We start from the raw sequence: 22,774 nt of genomic DNA, 5'->3' as shown, positions 1-22,774 counted from the left end.
GGTGAGAGTCTGGCAGACCACGACCACATCCCACCGAGACGTCTTTCACTGGATTTCATCAACTGACCTTTTCATTTTTTCAGTGTGCTGCTCTTCAATGGAGCAGCTGGAAGTCACTGAAATGGGTCTTTGCTTGTGGGAAAGTAATCATCTTAACCTTAAAAAAAAAAAAATTGTAAAAACCTATTTTCTGATCTGGTGAGTTTTTAAGGCCACAGAGAATATGCAGCATTTTTTTTTTTTAAAGGCCTGATGCAAACATCAATTGTGCAAATTTGACTTGGACGTTAATGGAGATGTTTTTTTTTTCCTCATTATGGACGGACGCCTCTTTTGAAAACGTCCACAGCGACTTAAGAAACGTAACTCGATGCGTTGCTGTCACCAAGACGCGTGAGAGCGGCTTACATCCCCCCCCCCCCAAAATTCAGTTTGAACCCCGCGTGCTTCATACGTTTGGCTTTAATCAGACCAAATAAACACAAAGAGCAAAGAGAATCGCTCAGTTGCTCCTGGATCTGTGATCGCAGGCCGAACTCTTGATGAAGCAGCACATGCAACCAATGCGTGGAACCACGCCGGAGTGAGGGACGCCGGATGAAAGGAACAGCCCGAGGCGTGTCGGTGGTGTCGGGGACCTTCGTCCTTCACGCTGCTCTGCTTCCACCGTGGAATCGTCTGCAAGGATCTCGTGGCAGATGATCCGCGAGTCCCGATGGACGAGGCCGACGTTGTCGTTTGGAACTGGAACGCAATCAGCCAATTAAAAAATACACAACGGGCCTTCAGTTGCAGCTCGTGTGAATTCATTATTTATTCTTCGAATCTCTTTTAAAGCTGCGAGAGGTTAACAAGCATCTCGTCTGCGGCACACCAGGGAGACCGTGTATATCTACCGAAATCAAAATTAGCATATTTAAATAACTGCCACCCACAGCTTATCTAAAGGTCTTAATGAGGGTAGAGAGGATGGGACAAACACCCCCCCCCCCCCCCCACCCACACACACTTTCATGGGGTCCGATTGTTTGTTTATCCATTGAGGGAATAGAAGACACAGACTCAGCATTTGTTAAACCTTAAAGGTCTCGCGTTGGAAAGTATTTTCGTAACTACTTGCTGAAGAAGTCCGCCTTCGCGCCGTCGCTTCGCCGTGGTTTTCAGTGCACGTTTTGTGCACGTGAGGCGCTGCTTCTGCACAGCGGAAACGCCCGGAAGCGCCGTGGCACAGTTTGTTCTGTCTGTGGGCCAGCGACACGTCGACCTGGTGTATCTATAAAAGCACCTTGTGACCGTGTGCAAATAAACGTCAACGTCAAGTAAGCATGAGGAGAAAAACAGAGGAACCAGTATAGGACCTTGGGGAACTCCACATAGTACAGTAAGAGCTGTACGTTCTCCTACATTGTGACCTACACACCAATAGCAGGGTTTCTCCTACCATTATATATGGGGGGGGGGGGGCGCCTATTTAAATGCCTTCTCCCACCAGCGGCCAGAGAGCTGGAGACTGATCAAGAAACAAGGAGGCAGAGCTGGGACTTTTCTATTGGGAATCAATAATAACAACATGTAGATTTAATAATACGGTTCCAATCTGTCAGGGCCGGCAGATGTGATCTGGTTTTGAATTTAAAACGATTCAACAATGAAATCAAGGGAATTAAACTTGTGAAACTTCAAACACGCCCTCCATCGCGCACAAACTGGGATGGAAAATGTGATTTTCTGAAAGCCGCTATCCCACAGAGATCCTCTGTGAGTCCAATCAGAGCTTCACACAGCATCATTCTTTGCTTCTGAGTAATAAAATATGCTTTAAGAACCCTTTGAAAACGGTCAGACACGTCATTGTGCTTGATCACCACAGCAAAGTGATTCGTTCGGACATTTATTTGACGCAAAATGTGTTCCGTTCAAATCTGTTAATTAGATTTTTTTTTTTGCCACTGAAAGCAGGCCGGGCGGCTTTGTTTTCTTTTTGGACGGTGTGTTAAACGCAGGCTCTTTATGGGACGGAGCTCAGCAGACCGCTGCGGATAATTCACTGGACTCTGGGGCGAAATTCCTAATTGAAAGACATCACCCCCCCCCCCCCCCCCCCCCCCCTAAGCTACACTCGCTGCTTTGGCATCTGGTCGAGCATCACTGCAGCAAACACCTCCCAACTCCACGCGTGCTACTGAGGGGGGGGGGGCGCTGGTTACGCTCACCTCAATCCCTGCTTTTAAAAATGTGTGCCCCAAGATTCAAACTCAGATCTGTTTCACTATTCAAGTTAAGTCTATTTAATACAAAAGCGTGATAATTATCACGCTTTTGTATTAAATAGACTTAACTTGAATAGTGAAACATCGGACTAATGTAATGTATATTGAATTGAAGTGTGTGTAACTATTTACGTACGTGGGAAGGTTACAGAAAGAAGGACGCCGGAGTACTCTCAGCCCTTCACTCGTTGGCAGGATTCATTCCGCCAAATTTGCCGTTGCGTCTGAAGCGTGTTTTACAAGCGGGTTCGTTTACTCGTGGTGCTTGTAGTCTGCAGAGGTTACTCAACGTGCAACACGCTGTTTCACACTCAGATGCACTTCTACACTTTCCACCTGCCTGTAAATAATGTAAGCTCCGCATTTAGCCAGATGCGTGTCTTGATGAACGCAGGAGGATGCATGTGTGTAAACATGCGACCTCAAGCTGCGCGGCTTCGTGCAACAGAAGAAAGAAGAAAAAAAACGTGATTTCTTATTTAGCATCGTGCAGCTAGTGATGCGGCGCAGAGCAGCTAATGCAGTTGGGAAAATCTGGCACAACCGCTGCTCGGTCCTTCGTGCTCCGCGGATGAGAGGGCTCCGGCTAAACTGTGTGGCGAGCCTTAGGGTTGATTTAACCCCCCCCTCCCCTCTTGTCTCCCCCCCCCTTTCCTCCCCTATTTGCGGCGGGTCAAATGCAGCTGGCGCTCAATCTGCGGTTCGCCAACCATGAAACCGTCTCCCTCGTCCTCCTTAGCGGCTCCTTCTCCAACGTCTCGCTCCTTCCTTGCAGGTTTCAGTCAAAGGGAACTGGAGGGAGGAAGGGGGGGGGGGGGGTCGGGGGGGGTGTGGGGGGGCATTCAAGACCGACTTCTCGGTTGCTTTGATGCTGAGAATGTGTTTTTGTACCAGCGGTTTCTTTACATCCAACGCCGACCTTAAAATGTCAGTTATTTCACGGCAGAACTCTGTGATTCGGCCTTTTGTTACAAACCTTTTTTCACATTTCACTTCAGATCCTCGACTTCCCGACCCGTTAAAAGACAGATTGTTTCATTTATGGACGCAGGGAGGTCATCGCTTTGATGCTAAAGTCATTCTCAATGAATTCTCACGTCACGGTTGCATTCAAGGGCCATTTTGTGTTCTTGTTAAGGGGGAAGAAACAAGCACCAGCTCGGGAGAGGGGGGGGGGGGGGGGCAATCCTCAACTGTCAGAGCAGACACAGCGGTTATCACTGTTCTTCCATTTAACAATCCATCATCGTCATTAAATCATTCACTTCTCACCAAAAACAGCGCCGGGGCAATGCGCGGATACAAAGCACAAAAGCATCACTGTCGATATTCACATTTCCCAAAAGTATCGTTAATGTCGGCTCGTCGGCCCGTGGGTTTCCGTAAAAGACGGGGAAATTCAATGGAGCTGAGCTGAGCTTTAAAGGACAGCAAGTTGATGCTCACGCTGCGGTGAGTGAGTGAAGTCAGGTGACCTGATCACCTGGTTGTACATCAGGCAGCCTTGACACCATTAAGCCTCCCAACAACCTGCCACCATGATGAAGCGGCTCCGAGCTCGGTTATCGCTTCATCAATCACGTTTAATGGGCCGGTTCCCTTGTTTGACTGGGTGTCCATTCTCTGAGTGTGGGGGGGGCGAGACGTCCACTTGTTGTCCTGCTTTAATTCACAATCCAATTAGTCACCAAAACACCAAAATGATGAATCAAACCTTGGTCTCTGGACCACAGGTAAGCGAAGCCCGCGGGACTCCCCCATGTGGGGGAATCAATAGAAGCTGCCAAGTGGTGGAAGTTTGAGGGTCAGGATCCATCAGTGAAATGTTTGTATCGCCGAGCAATGCCAGCGCTGTCTGATGATGGACTGATGCATTCTGGGGATTCCTCCGGTGATAAAAAAAAAACGCTCCGAAAGGATCAAAACTGGCTCGTTATTTTATCGTTTCTTTCTACATTCCGAACGAATGAAGCCCCGTCTTATTTTTACTTCTTCGTGTCCTTGAAGTCCTCCGTCAACTCAAAGTGATGCGTGCAACCCCCCCAGGTAAGGTCACACACCCCCCCCCCCCCCGGCCCGGGCCATCGGATGCACGCCGCACGCAGTCACAGCCGCAGCTCAGGTATATTTTAGTGGCGCTTTGGATGGAGAAATGTAGTCATTATGCAAATGAGCGGCGGGGAAAGAGCCCCCGACTCAAGCACTCGTCCCTGAAGGGCCTCGCAGCGACGACGCAGAGCCCCGAACTGCTTCCCGTCGCCTCTTTTCAAAGTCAACAGCTCGCAATGAATGTGTGAAATAAATGAGCGTCCTCACTGCGGCGGAGACGTGGAGTCACGTGACCTCGGGCTGGTTCTTTCATACGTTACACTTCAACCATCAACCGTGTCGGTATCAAGGTTTATTTTCTGTATTTGGAGGCTCCTGTTGGAGGGAAGCAGGCTGAGGAACATCTACTCCCACACCGTCCACTCCTTAATGAGGCCATGTCTTCAGAGGTGCTTGATTCCTTTCCCTTTGTTTCCCTAATCTTTTTTTTTTTTTTTTTTTTTACCACCTTACCACTAATTGCAGCTCTACTATGAAGGCGAGAGGAACCGACCCAATTAAAGGAGGAATGGCACCGGTGGACTCTCCCCGAAACGATCGGCAAGTCGAGCCGAGTCGGGTTGAATGACGCGATGTCGTCTGTGTTGGGTCGTGGTTTTGTTCTCATGAATAAGAGCAAGAAGAGAGATGTTTGAAGACCCTTCAGCTCCGTGCACAACGTGCAGAAAGATGCTTTAGTGCTTCCTCGATGTCCTCAGCTGACATAAAGGTTGCAGCCTGTCACATTTACTTCATGAAGGAGCAGTAACAGATCTCCCCCCCTCACCCCCCCGCTGCTCTTTTCAACGCTCCTTAAGGCTGCGTTTAAGGACTTAACTGTGAAATACTCCCAGTAAAAATACACTAGGGACCGAATTTCATCTTCATGTTGTGACATCGTTGTTTTGTTAAGCAATTTGCGCTGCGCCTTAGCATGAAATATGCAATAAAAATGAAGATATAAAAATAATAACATTATAAATAATTATTGAATAATATCAGTTTAACCCTTTTCATTCAATTATCAATTATTTTGTTGTTCGTTTTATTTTTGATTTTTTTCAATAGTAATACTATGAATATAGTAATATAGTATTAAATTATACTATAAATATTTTTATGTTTATTTCTAACTTCTAAAAAGAACATCGCTGTTGTAGTCAACTGACTAAATAATGAATATTAACCTCATAAGACCAATTTCTCTCTTTGAAGAAATCCTCCAGGTACAAACAAACCTTACAACCCGTAGTCTGGTCCCACATCTAGTATCAGATCAAATGTCCGTCATCACCTATGCAGCATCTACTCCGGTTTCTTTAACCCACCGGGTGGCTTTGAACCCCTCAGACTGCCTGAGGACCCTCACCATGGCCAGAGGGAGGATGGCCTGGATGTCCCGCTGCACCACCGTCAGCTCCGTCACCACCTTCTCCGAGTCGGGGGGCGGGATCTGGCTCTTGTAGTCGATGTTCCAGTTGATCCTTCTGGTCACCGAGAGGCTGGTGAAGTTCTCCATCTCGAAATCCAACTGCATCACCTCCACGTTGCCCAGAACATCCCTGCCGGACCATAAAAGAAAAGATAAATCAGACACAAAAAACAACAGTAAAAGGAAGCCAGAGAGCGGATACATATTCATGAAAAAGAAACTGTTGACTGGAGAGTTTTGAATGATTAAATATGCTATTTTGTGAACTGTCGACACGCTGCTCAGCAGTTATTTTTAAAGTTTTCCTTGAGTTGAACAAAGAGATAATGTATTCATGAAGGCTTTAAACATGTGATGCACTGCAGCCAAAAGCTTTAAAGCCCACTAGAAACTCGTTAGAAGACACGTTTGAATATTTACGCTTCATTCAAAGTTATTTTCTGAGTGTTTGAAAGCGTGTCACTTTGGGAGGGGGGGAGAGGGGGGGGGGGGGGTGTTACATAAATATGCAGTTAATCACGGAGGAACGTAACATCGTGGAGTCGTTGCTTTGTGATGAAATGATTGAAGTCGATGAAGTTGTGAATGAACATCCGGGCCGAGCTTCCATTTTAAATCATCCTCGCATGACGATAAAAAAAAAAATAAAGATGTTCAGGTTTTTGAAGGTAAACACAAAACGCATCAAAGCGCCACCGGTGGATCTGGTAAAAATTGGATTTTCCTCTCCAGCCATTATGAGGAGAGGGTTGACTTTAAGCCTTTGTTGATTAAATGAAGTCAAGGTGAAGGAGCTGAAACTCCGCTACAGGTTTTACAATCTAATCAATGCAGTTTAATACTTTCAGTGCGTTAGAGTAGAAACAACAAGCCGGATGTGACGCTTCGCTTCTTTATTTCCGCTTTCGTCGCTCGTGCTGCTGCAGAGTGACGCTAAACTGATGAGAAGTGGCAGGTCTCTAACCCCCCCCACCCACCTCCACACCCCCCCACCCCCCTGCTCGCTTATGCCTAGTTATCGTGGGCATTAATCAGGGATCGTCTCTGACCGAAAGCGGCGCGCCGGTCCGTCAATAAACAATCACTGCTGCTTAATCTTCCTCCATCTCAGGGCCTGAGAGAGGAGGGCGGGGGGGGGGGGGGGGGGGGCGCGCGGCTAGATCTGCTTCTAACTTTCAAATAACCGTAATTGCTCAGTCCGCCAATCAATAGCTTTTGGTCGGTGGCCTGATTGCTCTGCGGGGAGGGGGGGGGGGGGGGGGGGGGGGACGTGCACATGATACCAAATGTCCCCGAGCCCCCCCAGCAAGGGAAACCTCTGTTTGCAGAGATGCAGATCCGAGCGGCGTGGGGGGGGGGGCGCAGCGCTGGTGGATAAATTAAACCTCTCTTCTCCACCCGAGAGCCGTCTGTCCTTCACGGAGAAAACAAGAAACCCCCCCCCCCGCCCCCCACCTCCTCTCTCTCTCTCTAATGAAACCCGAAACCTTCAGAACCAGCCTCCTCTCAGGGAACATCGTGATGAGATCCCGGCCCAATTTGTCCCGACATCGCTCAGTGAAAACAAACAGAACCGTCTGCCTGTGACTCGCTGAAGCTGTCGTCAATTACAGGCCAAGTGGAGTGAGCGCTCGCAGTGACGACCCCCCCCCCCCAGGGAAGAGGATGCTCACTGTGAAGCCGTTGCAGGGTGATGCTTTTGAGAGGGAAAGAGGAATGTACACCAATGACATCAATCCTTCACATTTCAATCGAACATCTTGACACACTTTATGAGATCTGTCGTAAATCGGCTTATTTGATGAAATTGCACTTTCTTGTTTCTTGTTCTTCTGAGTTCTGTTTCCTCATGGTTGAAATGCACTTGTTGCTTTGGATAAAAGGGTCAGCTAAATGTAAAGTAATGTATTTCCAAATAGAACACAACCCCCCCCCCCCCCCCAACCCTGAGCAGTAGTGGTGGCTGTGGTGCAGTCTCATTACAGGTCCTTAGGGCATGTCAATGGGATTACAGGGTGACCTTTTCATCAGGATATTGAATTATGCATGTTAGCTAATTAATGGCACCAGCTCCAACGGATTCAAAGGGAAAAAAGGGAAATGATTGCTCCACTCGGAAATGTGTTCCTCTGAGCTTTCCTGTACTCTGTCGTCCATTTATCTTCTATTATGAAATGAACAATGTAAATACTTCAGGTATTAAATTCCCTTCGGGTCATTCTTATACATATTTACAAATGAAGAGAGAGAGAGAGAGAGAGACTGGTGTAGATGTTGATGTAAATTAAAATTCAACATAAAAGCATTTATGAAAGAGGAAACTTAGGCGAGTGATTTCATACCAGAGGAGGAGAAGAAAGGAAATAAACGTGTCCGTGTCTCCTCTGCATCGAGTTAATGACGCGCCGTCTTTCTGCATAGTGGTATATGCTTTAAAAGCTGTAGCTCTGGGCTCTTCTCCGGCTCGGGAGGATTTCATCCTTTGATCGGAGGTCTGTTTGAACTGATTAACAGGGAATAGTTCATCGGATCAAAGCACCTCGAGGAGGAGCTTCGTCTCTGCTCCAGCCGGGGGACGCAGGGGACTTTGAACCACCACATGGCGCCTCCTCGTGTGAGGACCAGCGTCTCCAGGACAGAGATGGACTGGGCAGAGGAGTCAACTGTTGTGGTCCATTTTCTACTGTATCCACAGGGTTAAGTTGTCTATTGGACTGCCAGAACCAGAACTGAGCCCGAATGCACGGCTGTAGACGCAGACTTTAGAGGTGCTGGTTGACCCATTGGCTGAAATAAAACGTTTGTATTGTTTCTGTTGCAGATTCGTTGATGCAGACGATGAGATTTCAAACTATAGCAATGTAGAGTTTTTTTCACTTTTATGCTAAGCTAGGCTAACTGCACGTTGATGACCGTCCCCTCTCACTGTAGCAAAGAAATGCCGTTCCCCAAAATAAACAAGCAAATACATATCAGAGGTTTCCATTTTTTGGCCTACATAACTGACATTTTCCTTTCAATAAAAGACTTCCCCTTCTGAGTGGAAACACTAAAGATACTCCAGAGAACATCCTTTCCCCCCCCCAAAAAAATGTTTCATGCAGCTTCAAAACCGGGAAACTATCATTTGTGACGGAGCAGATTAGATCCCAGATGGAAAATTAAATAACACTTTTCAGTCCAAAGTTCACAGAGGCAAAATACTGCCATCAAGATGGTATGTCACTGCAATTTGAAAGTGTAACTAGAGCTCACAGATGCCTTTAAAGATACCGACTGAAATCAAAGGACCAAATATGATCAAAACTTCTCAGATCAAGGGATAACTGCAGTTGATCATTTTGACACACAAAGAAAGGAAAAAGATCATTTGTTCTGTTTTGCTTGCAGGGTTTTAATGGTTTTAAAGCCGGCCTGCTTTCAGCTAACGGCGCTAACGGCGCTAACGGCGCTAACGGCGCTAACGGCAGAGTTTGCTGTTTTAACTTTGGGTTTCCAACTTTAAGGAGGCTCAGCACTGGCATCGCCACAGGCATCACAGCTATTGGAGCTGCGCCCGAGGGCTTCCTGTAACATCTCAGTCTCGCGTGTCTCGGTGGCGTGACGACACTGAGTTGTCCTCACTGTGATGGGGGGGGGGGGGGGGTGAAACGCCAGGCCGTTTTCAGGAACATCACATTCATGTGAAGGCTGCTGACCGCGATCAATTATGCGCGGGTCGATGCGGCGTCACCAACGAGCCGCTGTGAGCGTGCGACTGGGACGCAGGAATGAAGCACGCTGGGTAATCCCGGGGGCCGAACTGAACAGCCATCTGAAGGAGGGACACGTGATGAAGAGAGAATAACAAAGAGGAGGGAGGGAGGAAGAGATCAACGAGACTCCCCCCCCCCCGCCCCCCCCCCCCCCATTCTCACCTCGTTTCCTCGGGCGCAGGTTATTGTGAGTCAACAAAAAGCAGATGAACACAAGTGGTGCTCAGATGTTTACGGGGTGTTTGTCTCCGGGAAGGAGGAGGCTTTAAATAGCGTGCAGTTAACTTATTTGCTGCTTAAGTCTTGGCACAAAAAGACTTATAAACGAGAGCAATTATTGAACTTAAAAAAACATATTACAATTATGCTTATTACTGGATGGAACTGGGTAATTAGGAGAAGAATTGTCTGGAGAATTTGTGCATTTCGGGTCTTATTACTGCAGAGTCTGGGAGTGTAGTCCTGCAGCGCAGACTCCCTCCTGCAGTACGAGCTGCGTTCTCTCAGAGAGACGGAAGGAAATAGATCAAACAAATGAGGTAATAAAAATGTGATAACCAAACCGAACTATTAAAATACATAACAGGGTTTATAGTGTGCAGGGATGAGTCCAACGGTTCCCTCCACAAAACACTTTTATGACGTTTGAAGTAAAAAAGCAAACGTCGGGCGATAAAGGAGCTCCACCGCGGTCACGTGACTTCGCGTCTAGAGGAGGACTAGTGTTTCTAGTGAGGACGCTCGGTCTCACTTAGACCTCTCAGATATCGTGAAGCACAGCTCTACAATCTCTTTAGGCTGATTTACCAAAACCAGAATTAAAGAAAAGACATCGAGGGAACTGAAAAATGCTGACTCACATGTGGGTTTTTTGACTCATTCTTGCAGGAATAATTAAAGAAGCAATTGAAATGAATCCCCTTTTTGTGGCACCTTTAAATTCTTTTTGCATTTTTTTTGGGGGGGGGGGGGGTATTCAAATCTTAACATAAATAAGGGACACATTTTGGATAGTTTGCTGTTATGAATAGAAAAGGGTAATATTGTTCCAACACAGTGTTTCCTGTACTCGTCCCTCTGGGGTAAAAAAGCTTTGGATGGATTTTTGCCATCAACACAAAACAGAGTCATCCAGCAAATCACTGGCTGATACGCTATTGATATCTATTCTTTACACCTTTTTGAAATTCAACACCATTTTAGATGCGAATACAAATGGTTCATCACAAACTACCAACATAGAATAGAAATTTCCCAACGGTGCTGTACATTTCCCCCAGAGAATCTTCAGAGGCTTTATTTGATATAAAGAGATCTCACGCTCACATTCAATTGATTTGATGGGAACGGGGCATCAAAACACGAAGCGGTCCGTGACATCACGACTCCAGGAGGCCATTGTTGGTCTGTTTGGCTTCGGGTGGTCACAGAATCGACTGGGCGCCTGACAGAATTGAGCACGACACGTTGTTTCTCTATCCATGCTTGACCCCCTACTGGACATTTCACACACAGTGACAGGGTGGCAAAGATTACATGACAAGGGTCACTAAATATAGCGAGAAAGGCTGCCACCGAGGCGCTGAGAAGTAAACAAGGGCAGAGCGGTGGGTTTCTCTTTCAGGTGAGGCCACTGTTTCTGTTTCTATGCCAACATCCAGAACCGGCAGTCGCCAACGTCTCCAAGGCTCCGTGAAGTCCTCTGCTGCAGCTCTTGAGGAATTAAATGCATCATATAATGTGATTTATGGTCGCACGTTTTGTCATTGGAACCCGCTCAAAGGCAGGCCAACTAGACCGACACAAAATAAATAATAAAATGAGATTGATGTCGACTTAATTAACGCGCTGTTGAATGGTATCAGTTCACTCTAGTTCTAGCAACAAAAGCGGAACCATGGTGGCATCCGTGAATGTCGTTATCTGTGTTGATTCAAGCGACAACATTAATTGTGTTTGGAAAATCTGACAGCAACCAGAAAAGTCTTCATGGTTTTTCTGCATAACACATAAACCCTCAACGGCTTAGTTCATTTACATTTTTATAAGTGCCCTTTACTGTATCAAAAGTTTCCGTTTGTTTCTAATTCACCTTGTTTGGTGGATGTAGATAAAATCAAAGGTTACAATACTGTACCACAGTTTTGACCCCTTTAAACTGCGTCTCCATGTTCAGGCCGTTAATAACTGGTCGCAATTAGACTTTACTCCTAAAAGCAGGCTACCAAATGCATTAAAGCTTCCAAATCACCGCGCAACTCTGGTTTCACTATTTCCTTAAAGTTGCATTTACCGACGAACCGGTCCAGACAGAGTCCTCCACAGCGCCATCGGACCCTGCAGGCTGTGATTAGGTGTTTTTTTAGTCCTCTGGAGAACTTGGCATAATTACTGCTCTTAGACAAGATCTCATCTCAGAGGTATTTTAAAGCCCGCAGTCAACACGGCCTACCTCATCACTCCGACGTGGACTGAATTAACAGCGGATGTGGTGAGACTAAGCAGATAGGATCTCCGTTCACTTAACTCTGTCTTTAGTCAGAGAGGGAACTACGACTGCCCCACGGAAGGAGACCTTTTCGTAGACCCTTTCGTAGACCTTTTCGTAGACCTTTTCGTAGACCCTTTCGTAGATCTTTTCGTAGACCCTTTCGTAGACCTTTTCTCATTTACTAAGGGAGACAAATATGAGCGGCCCAGCAGTCAGAGGAGGGAGGGGGGCGGGGGCGTGGTGTGTTTAGGCCCGGGGCGGTGGACTTACCCCTGTTTGACTGCTCTGTTCTTGTTCACGTCGATGGTGGTGATGGAGTGCTTGGCGCCGGACTGGATCTCCCAGTCCACCTTCCACTGGGTGTTCTTCGACTTGGTCTCCAGCAGGTTCACCCCTTTCTTGGCTTTGACCCTGCAGGAAACAGCGAGGGGGAGAAAAAAAATGGGATGAATTATGTGCAGTGTCAGAGGTGATACACACCCCCCCCCCCCAGTCCATCGGCTCGTTGCAGTAGCAATTCCACAAATGAATCGATAGCAGAGATGAATGAAGGAGATAGAGGAGAACAGAAGGCGAGGACCACGTCAGGTCACAGTGTCCACTGACGCCTCTGAAAGCTAGTCGGCTGTGATGTTTACTCCATTAAGCACCAACATCTGGATGCTTCCAGGTCCAACATTCAGACACAAAGCTAACGCGGACCTTCACAGGACCGAAAGATGGAATATTGTCGGGTTTTTCACATCCTGTGTTGACTCGCTCGGCTCCTCGGGGGAACCATACGGCAGGCGAAGGTTCAGGGTCACGTACAGGACGGGATTTGAACAACTTGCTCAAGGACACTTCGGCAGAGAGGGTGTTTGAGCCTGGAATGGCGCTGCAGTCTCTTCATACCTCAGTTCACATGAAATAACCCAGAGACCAAGGGGACAACTTTGAGTGCTGCAGTAACGTCTTCAAATACTAACATATTTTATTTGATCCATTTTTCCTATGAATAAATAAACGTGTTCTACTTATATAAGGAATACCACGGCAGTGACTCTATACACATGCGTGTTATCTTCCAAACTCGTACATACCTAAGTGCAAACACTGACACGCAACGCTGCACATTCTCGTACATACATTCAGAACTTCACTCTCACAGGCTAAACGTGTGTGTGTCTGTGTATACGCCACGCACACAACAAACATGTTGTGTGTCACACATATGCTCCGCCCACAAAAGAACCCACATGTGTCTGTGTTACCAACTCATTTGCTGAGGGAAAGGTGCAGCTGAATTAAACATAATATCAAATAAATACATACATACAAATCTATCTGAAAAGTGTTTTATCCATTTAATATTCAGCTGCACAGTCCAGATAAAAGAAATTTTGATTTGAATAGTGACCGAATAGTGACCGTGACACTAAGTAAGACTTCATTGTGTTTATTGATGACGGTGCACCGTGAGATCTGAAATGTTCTGTTGGCTGGATGAGGCCTTTGTGCCTCCACCCGGACGTAGCGCCCCGCATACAGAACACCGAACAAAGCCACAACACCAGAGCACTCGGCTGTTATCGTGACCACGGACCTGCAGAGCACTCGTGGAGATTATTGATCCCCCCCCCCCCCCATGATCTCATTTTCATGAAATGCAATACAGGGATGAATTATTAACATATGGGGGCTCTTTGGCCGCCCTGTGCCTTCAGGTTGGTTTTATTCCAAAAACACAGACGGGAAACAAAGCTAAAGGTCACATTTCATGCTCAATTTGAGCTGGATACTTTCTACTGGAGCATGTTTACATGCTCTAATGTCTGAAAAACATGCAGGGTTTTTTTTGTAAACAGGGCTTCTTAAAATGAGCGGTGTGCATTCGTCCGTGAAATGAGCCGTTGGATGCTATTCATAAAGCCCCTGGACCTGCACACACACACACACAAGTCACACGTTGAGATATTTAAGACATCTAGAATTATGTGCAGGTTCTGTATTCGACTCTTCGTGATAATGAAATGAAGAGAATCAGACGCTGATCTTCAGAGAGTCACGTTTCCAGCCGGCAAGACGGCTCCTTTTCTCATTTACATTCAGCTGAAAGTCTGCGACTACACCCCCCCCCCCTTCTCCCCCCACCTGCGACATCTTCCAGATCGTTCCATTTATTTCTCTGATAGATAAGAATTGTGAAGTCCCGCCGAGGTGTTTCCATTTGCCACGCTAACGTGCGCTCGCTGCATCGGCCACTCAGCCGTGATTTGTGAAAGCAATTGACTTTCAGCCGGAGCCGCCCCCCCTCCTTCAGGGGGGGGGGGGGGACCGGCACAAAACCGGGCTCAAACGGCCTTTTAATGTCAGCTCCACCAGTCTCAGGCAGCAAGGCGATTACAGCCATCGACTTGAGAGTTAAAATTTGTATAAAACTTTAAAATAAAACACAATTATTGTATGGAACCGAGTCCTGAATGTGCCTCAAATCCTTTTCCAATTTGTGTAAGAACAAACAGACGAAAGACGTCCTCGAACTCGAGTTTCGTCTTATTGCAGCTCTCATTGTCTTCTTTCATCAAATCCAACCCCCCCCCCCCCCTCCCCCACACATTAGAGAAAAAAAACGCAGTAATCACCTCGCACGGCTCCGTCAAAGGGGAGATGAAACAGAAAATGTGTAATGTTTAGGAAATCACCCTGATCAGGCCTTTGATGCCAGTTGAAAAGGGGGGGGGGGTAACACCCGCAGACGAGGCGACCCAGTTGCTGCTTGTAAAAAAGAGACACTGATCATCAGGCGTTATCTCGGGGCACGGGATGCAACCCCGGTGAGTAATACTTGTATTTACATTCATTACCGTCTCTCCCCAGCAGCCCCTGCATATTCATCCCCGTCTTTAAGGGGTCTGAACCAATGCTTTTAATCACACCGTCTTTTCTTGTGGGTGAATTCTTTGCGCCACAAATGAGGGGGGGGGGGGGGGGGAGCGCGGCACGGATCCAGCTTCCCTGTGCGACGCCGCTAATGCTGATTAATGAACGAGCATCGCAAAATTGCGCAAGCAGAAACCGGGCAACGCCGCGCGGCCCGAGTTCCCAGAAAAGAGGCGGCGGGGGCCGTTGCTTAGTCATTCCACACAGACGCTTCCTGCCATGGCAACACCTATTAGACCCCGGGTTGCCGGGCGGACTGCTAAACGAGGGGGGGGGGGAGCACGTTTCGGGGTGAGATTTCAAAGCGTTTGCTCCGCTGCTTCATCTTCTGATGACAACTCATCGCGGGCCTTTTTTAAAAAGGGACGCAACCGGTGTCACATCTGGCCAGGTGTGTTTCCGATCAGATGAGTTTCCCCCCCCGCTGTGCCTCGGGAATCACCAGAAGACGCGGTGGGACGTTATCACGATGTCGCGATGCGATCTTAATACAATTTTGAGCGTTTGCTGCACGTCGTGGTAACAGATGTTGTGATGCATTAGCCCTTTTTCAGTAAGTAATACCATTTGTCAACATCTCTTTTACCAAATAAGATTAGGTTTTCACTCAGTGGAACCAGCTGCTCGCTGTTTTTTTTTTTTTATCACTTCTTCTTGCAGAAAAATGGGTTTTGTCGGCGGAGCGGACGATCTGGATCGGGCTGAAAAAGCAATTTCTATCAAAAAGGTTTGCTTTGCTTTTGACACGTGACCTTTGCCTCCGACCCGTCGGAAACCTCTCAGGAGCAGCCGAGTTCAGTCTTTCTCCTCCCACCTCCACCGCCTCACCAGCAGCGAGGGCTAGCCTGTTAGCATGGATAGCTCTCACCCATTTACGACCGCTGTCAGAATTCACACTGTGCCTAGAACTGTCAGGGTCGGTGCTGAAGCAGGCGGAAGCAGGACTCAAATGCAGAGGTTCTCGATCAAAAAAGTGCTCTTTATTCCTGACAAAACCAATAACGTGCTCCAACAGCGGGGAACATATAGACAATGACACGACACTGGACAACAGGCACACAGGGCTTAAATACACAAGGGAGGTGCAGGTGATTGGACACAGGTGGAATCAATCAGGCAATCACAGGACAAGGCAGGAAGTGAAGTTACCCAGGAACACAAGAGACATGAAAACTACAAAATAACACAGGAAGAGAGACCAAACCGTGACAGAACCCCCCCCTCAAGGACCGAATTCCAGACGGTCCTCAAGGGGAACAGAACCAGAGAAACACAGACAAGGGGAGGGAGGGTGGGAACCCAACGATCTTGGACCGCGCAGGGAACTCAGGGTGATGGCGGCCACTCGTCGGGTCCTTCGGGGGGTCTACCGCTACGGCGACCGGGCTTCAGGGTCTCGGGGGGGCGACCGCTACGGCGGCCGGGCTTCAGGGTCTCGGGGGGGCGACCGCTACGGCGGCCGGGCTTCAGGGTCTCGGGGGGGCCGACCGCTGCGGCGGCCGTGCCTCGTGGCGGGGGGCGCCGAGCTGTGCGGCTGCGGCGTCGTCGCGGCGGGGGGCGCCGAGCTGTGCGGCTGCGGCGTCGTCGCGGCGGGGGGCGCCGAGCTGTGCGGCTGCGGCGTCGTCGCGGAGGGGGGCGCCGAGCTGTGCGGCTGCGGCGTCGTCGCGGAGGGGGGCGCCGAGCTGTGCGGCTGCGGCGTCGTCGCGGCGGGGGGCGCCGAGCAGTGCGGCTCCGGCGTCGTCGCGGCGGGGGGCGCCGAGCAGTGCGGCTGCGGCGTCGTCGCGGCGGGGGGCGCCGAGCAGTGCGGCTGCGGCGTCGTCGCGGCGGGGGGCGCCGAGCAGTGCGGCTGCGGCGTCGTCGCGGCGGGGGGCGTCGAGCAGTGCGGCTGCGGCGACGTCGCGGCGGGGGGCGCCGAGCAGTGCGGCTCCGGCGTCGTCGAGGCGGGGGGCGCCGAGCAGTGCGGCTGCGGCGTCGTCGTGGCGGGGGGCGCCGAGCAGTGCGGCTCCGGCGTCGTCGAGGCTTGGGGCTCCGGCCCAACCCCTGACCCCACCCCCCCTTCAAGGACCGACTTCCAGGCGGTCACAAGAGGGTGGGAGGGAGGGGTCATCGTCGGGGGCCGTGGGGGCGGGGAAGGAGACTGGACTCTGGGGGCCGGAACGGGCGGAGACTGGACTCTGGGGGCCGGAACGGGCGGAGACTGGACTCTGGGGGCCGGAACGGGCGGAGACTGGACTCTGGGGGCCGGAACGGGCGGAGACTGGACTCTGGGGGCCGGAACGGGCGGAGACTGGACTCTGGGGGCCGGAACGGGCGGAGACTGGACTCTGGGGGCCGGAACGGGCGGAGACTGGACTCTGGGGGCCGGAACGGGCGGAGACTGGACTCTGGGGGCCGGAACGGGCGGAGACTGGACTCTGGGGGCCGGAACGGGCGGAGACTGGACTCTGGGGGCCGGAACGGGCGGAGACTGGACTCTGGGGGCCGGAACGGGCGGAGACTGGACTCTGGGGGCCGGAACGGGCGGAGACTGGACTCTGGGGGCCGGAACGGGCGGAGACTGGACTCTGGGGGCCGGAACGGGCGGAGACTGGACTCTGGGGGCCGGAACGGGCGGAGACTGGACTCTGGGGGCCGGAACGGGCGCTGACGGGCGTCTCGGCGCAGGAACGGGCTGGGCAAGCGTCTTTGGACCGGGTCAGGAGCCGGGGCTGGAGGGGTTCGTTTCCTCCTCCTCCTCGGGCTCTTCCTCGGGTTGAGGAGGTCCCTTAGTTCCAGGCACGCCTTCTGATAGCTCCTGGGACCAAAAATGAAGTCCGTCTTGCGCTGGAAAAACGGGCTCCTCACATCCAGGTATTCCGGGCCCAAGTCGTACCAGGAGTCTGCTGAGTCCTTCTTTGGTCGTGTCATTCTGTCAGGGTCGGTGCTGAAGCAGGCGGAAGCAGGACTCAAATGCAGAGGTTCTCGATCAAAAAAGTGCTCTTTATTCCTGACAAAACCAATAACGTGCTCCAACAGCGGGGAACATATAGACAATGACACGACACTGGACAACAGGCACACAGGGCTTAAATACACAAGGGAGGTGCAGGTGATTGGACACAGGTGGAATCAATCAGGCAATCACAGGACAAGGCAGGAAGTGAAGTTACCCAGGAACACAAGAGACATGAAAACTACAAAATAACACAGGAAGAGAGACCAAACCGTGACAAGAACCGTGTTTTATATGTGAACAAATAAAATATGCAAACCAGAATTAAATCAAATCAAAGCTCCCAAGTCCTCATTTTTCCTTAATGGCCCTTTTAAACAGTATTTATTGTACACATTCCCCAAAGGCAGCACTCATAAAACTGGAATTTTTCCAAGGCGTAATGAGACCGACTTTAAAATATGCCTTTTTTAGACTTTAATCAATTTGAATCTGGCATACTGTAGACTGCGTATGTGCCTTTTATGGGATAAATGTGGATGTTTCACCATGAGACGGCGGGTTGATGTGCTGTCGACGGCTCTTGGTGAATAAAAAGTGACCCATTGGTTTGTGGCTCCTCGATGTCGCCGTCTTGGCTTTTTGAAACCGGCAACGTTTGTTCTGCTTCTGGTAGGAGATGTGTCAATCACACGGTAGCCCCGCCCTGATCTAACTTTGCCTCCTATTGGTCGAGACTTTTTTGCTTTAGAAAAGATAATTGGATGCTAAAATAGTATTTGTTTTTTTTGCATTGTATTTAAATGTCCGTTTCCAGCTAAACACAAATGGCCATTGTGTTCATTTGAGAGCGTTTCTATGAAAGTGGCTCGTAGAGGCCAAGGGCGACCCGACCTGTGACCTGTAGCGTCTCCTCAGTGAGGCTCCTCATCCAACACCTCCTCCCCCCTGAAAACAACACCATAAGAGGGCAACTCTCGAGTGACAACCCCGTCTCCGCCCTGGGAGCACAAGCACCAATCAAATCAATCATCTCAAGTACTCTGATATCTGTTTATCCTCACAAGCAAACAGCTTTGAGGTTGTTTTTTTTTTTTTTTTTGCTTTTCGCGCGGCTGGAAAGCCGGAGACGGGCTTTTTTTTTTTTTTTTTAATGGGAGCCTACTAAAATTTAAATATGAGAAGCCGGGGAAATATCGCAGAGCAGATTACACATTCCGAGGCGCAGCTGCTGGTTTGCACACACGCTGGAACTGATTTATTTCTCGGCGAAAATGAGCAACGCGGTGGAGTGATGAGTGCGTCGTCCCGCCGTACGACGGCGCACTCGCAGTTATCAACGCGAGAGAAGAGGAGCACGCCGAACCACGGCGGGCTCTCGGCGGCGGCGGCTTACGTTGTAATTATTGCAAACATTAAAGACACATTCCAGAAGGAGAGACGAGCAAGTCGGGGGGGGGGAAATGATGGCAGTATTTCAAAGAAATGGCTGATACCGTAGAAAATAAAAGCATTTTCAGGCGCGGTCAAATACGGAATTTTACTTTCATTTTAATATTTGGGAGAGTGACTCATATATATATATATATAGAGTGTCCATTTAGCATATTGATGTGTAGCCAACTCTTCTCTCTCACCCATTCTTACTATATATTTAAAAAGTTCTTATTCGAGAGAGAGAGAGAGAGAGAGAGAGAGAGAGAGAACTCCACGTGTAGCAAACACGGCGTCTGGGGTCCTCTCTCGATCAGTGGCACCGATCAATGAAGCCATGCGAGCCCCCACGTCCTGTAGAACCAGAGGTGGAAGCATCCGGGGCTGGTTTGACCTCGGGGGAGTTCGACGCCCCCCAACACGGCAACATTATCTCTCCGTTTCTCCATGGCGATCAAAGGGCGGAGGGGGGGGGGGGGGGGGGGGACGGGAGCTTTCTTTGTCTTTTCTTTCTTCCTCCGGATTACCCCCCCCCCTGCGCGTGTGGACTGCAGAGACGCTCACCTCATAAAGCTCTGGCCTTCCCTCCGCACTCTGAGGTGATGAATAGCTGCAGAGGCTCTTAATCTATCCCCCCTCCCCACACCCCCCGCCCCCCGCACCGCTACGTGTGCAAAAACACACAAATATAAATAACAAATCATTGGCGATGTGAGATATTGTAACTTCTCAAATATGACAGTGAGTCGGGGATTTTATCAGTTAATTAGGAGTTTATGCAGCCGAGGGGCTGCTGTGCAGTAAATAGAGGAGCTCCACACTCCGGTGGGATTACTCCAGCCATGCATCAAAAGCCTCATCTTGTCCAACTCTGTGACTTTTCCATTAGCTTTGTAAATAACTCGACATTTTGTGAATATCAAACGTGGGAGCAGTGCTTTTTATCTGCAGCCCCGTGACGCTTCCACAACACGGAATTAAGAAAAGCGCGAGTGAAGGACGTTGTTTGTGGAGCTCGGCTCCTCCTGAAAGCTTCGTGGGCCAAATCCACAGAACCACAGAAGTGACCATTAAAGCCACACACGAACAACGCAGCAGAACCAGTGCCAGGGGTCATAAAGGGCGTCCTTCCTTTGGGGTGAAAGGTCAAACGAGATCCAGGATCAAAAGAAGGGATTTTGATGAGAACTTGATTATTGGCTGACTACTCCCCCGAATTCCCTCACCTCTCCTCAGCTTCTCCCCCCCCCTCCAACCCTCTCTCCAGTTTGTGCGACCAGACACCATTTCCTCCCCCCCCCCCTGAAATCATGAAATGAAACGACCGAACCCTCGTCCCTCCCCCGGCTGCCCGCCTCAGACAGATTGGACTTCGGGATTTGGCATCCGCGGGCGGGGGGGGGGGGGACGGCGTAAACAAACGTTTGATGGCGGATGGCGGGGGCCGACAACCGCCGCCCCCCCCCCCCCCCCCCGCCCCCTCGGCGAGGACCAGGCGCCGGCAGAGGAGTAAATAAACGACTCAAATGTCAGCACTTTAGCTGCACTCCCCCTTTTTTTCATTACAGCAGGAACGCGGCCCAGCGGCTAAATTTGACCAACCCCCCCCCCCCCCACCCCCCCCACACACACCCCCCCACACACACAAACAAACTGAACCGCGGGCGGAAGCTCCTCCGGGGGGGGGGGGCACCGCTTGCGCTTCTGCAGACACGACAAATCGCATCCTCACGAAGACGCGTATAATTCAGCGTGGAGGCGCAGACTCCTGCGTTCGTCCCAGCTGTGCACGCCGGCGCTCTCGTGTGAGCAATGACATGTGATTCAATTACATAGTCCGCTGTGCACCACACCCCCCCCCCCCCCCCACTTCCCTTCCATTTGCATGTTCTGTATGCTCATAGCGAGCCGCTTTCGACACAGAAAGGCTGGCTGTGTATTTCCAGGAGGTCGCTGAGGCGTTGGACCTCACATGGCGGCGGCGGCCGATCAGGCCGATCGATTCCGGAACAAGATGGCCGGGCTTCAGAGTCAAATAAGGACGCGTGTGTTTGCGTTGTCGCTGCTTGAGTGACTGAAGCTTAAAGGACACCGAAGGGACGGATCCACCTCCCAGCCGTCTGCGTCCTGTTTATTTGGCAAAAAAAAAGATTTAAAAAAAGAAGAGAGAGAGAGTGTTGGCTGGAGGGAAAATAGTCCCAAACAAAGATGATCAACTGAAAATGCAAAAATAAAAATGTCACAGGTATTGCCGGGGTGTTGTGTCACTTTGACTAGTTTGACAGCGCCGCAGTCGATGCCTAACGAGGGGGAGGAAGGAAAAAAGAAAAAGAAAAAGAAAGAAAGAGAAGAGGATTTATTTTCCTCCGTTTTAATGCAAAGCTCCACGATTCCATCTGTGTTGCGTTTTCACGGTGACGAGCCCCCGGCACCTCCGGCGGGTCCCTGAGATCCCACAACAGGCTCAGCGGTGCAACACAAAACAACACAACATCTCATGCAATGTGCCCGTCATTATGGCCCAGAGACAAGGGGGGGGGGCATCAATACGCGACCGCAGCGACCATCTGCCCAGATGTTCACTCGGCAGCGCGGTGCAGAGGGGCCTCAGCCTCTGACTCGGCTTCTTTTTGTAGAAATAGAGAAAAAGAGGCAACAGCGTGCGGCGCAGAGGCGGGGGGGGCGGGGGGGGGGGGGGGTGCTGAGGACAAAGGGGTGGATTCGTATGTAACGGCTCATTGTAATTGGGCAACATTTAGACGCGCTTTTGTCATCGTGCGGCGACACACAGAGAAGGACGACGTAGAAGATGCAGAATGGATAATAGTCACTCGAGTATCTGCAGACTTGTGTTATAATTACAGAGGGGGGGGGGGGGGGGGCTCAGCGTGCTCTCCTCAACTTCGCTTCTTCTGAGAAGTTTTAAGTGGCGGTCGTGTCCCGACTTGCTTTCTGGCTTCTTGCTCCAAAACTCAACTACGGGCCCCCGAGCCGGAGGCCGTTGTCCCTGCAGCGGATCAAAGGGCCTCTTGTGGCTCCAAGTGCTGCCTGGTGGCTTGAAAAGGGTCCGAGGGGCTTTTTCTCTCCTGGGCTTCTCCAGGCTGCTCTGTGCGGTCCGGCATCGCGGGGGTTCGTTTGCAGCCGTGATGACACCAGTGGTTTGGAGGAAAGTGTGTATTTGTATGTATGAATCTAACAAATGGCACCGGGGGACCCATATATACACACACACACACACACACATATTTATTCTATTATTCTATTCTAAATCATACATTTTCTCACCTTTCTCCAGTAATAAATGTAGCAATAATGATTATGTTCAAATAGGTGGTAGCAGTGGATGGTCTGCATCCAACCACAGATGATCTCTTTCTTTCTTTCCTTCCTTCCTTATTGCTGCTTTGTCTTTCTTTTGTTCCTTTTAGCGTACGCTCTGTACGTGGCTCA

The 22,774-nt window shown here is 50.0% G+C and overlaps 1 protein-coding gene across 1 annotated transcript in view; it reads right to left on the bottom strand.

Annotated features, from left to right (window-relative positions):
- Positions 1-22,774, bottom strand: part of tmem132e (transmembrane protein 132E) — a 55,902-nt gene that overhangs the window by 6,433 nt on the left and 26,695 nt on the right. Inside the window, exons 3-4 of the mRNA XM_062558211.1 lie at positions 12,307-12,447; positions 5,668-5,920 (exon numbers count right to left, since the gene is read on the bottom strand). Of these exons, the coding sequence (XP_062414195.1) occupies positions 5,668-5,920; positions 12,307-12,447 (394 nt within the window). The remainder of the gene's footprint in view (positions 1-5,667; positions 5,921-12,306; positions 12,448-22,774) is intronic.

The sequence above is a fragment of the Pungitius pungitius genome, chromosome 16 (genome assembly GCF_949316345.1).
Source record: "Pungitius pungitius chromosome 16, fPunPun2.1, whole genome shotgun sequence".
NCBI classification, from domain to species: domain Eukaryota; kingdom Metazoa; phylum Chordata; class Actinopteri; order Perciformes; family Gasterosteidae; genus Pungitius; species Pungitius pungitius.
Note: the sequence above shows the minus strand (reverse complement) of the source record. Positions and strands in the feature narration are given on the sequence as shown.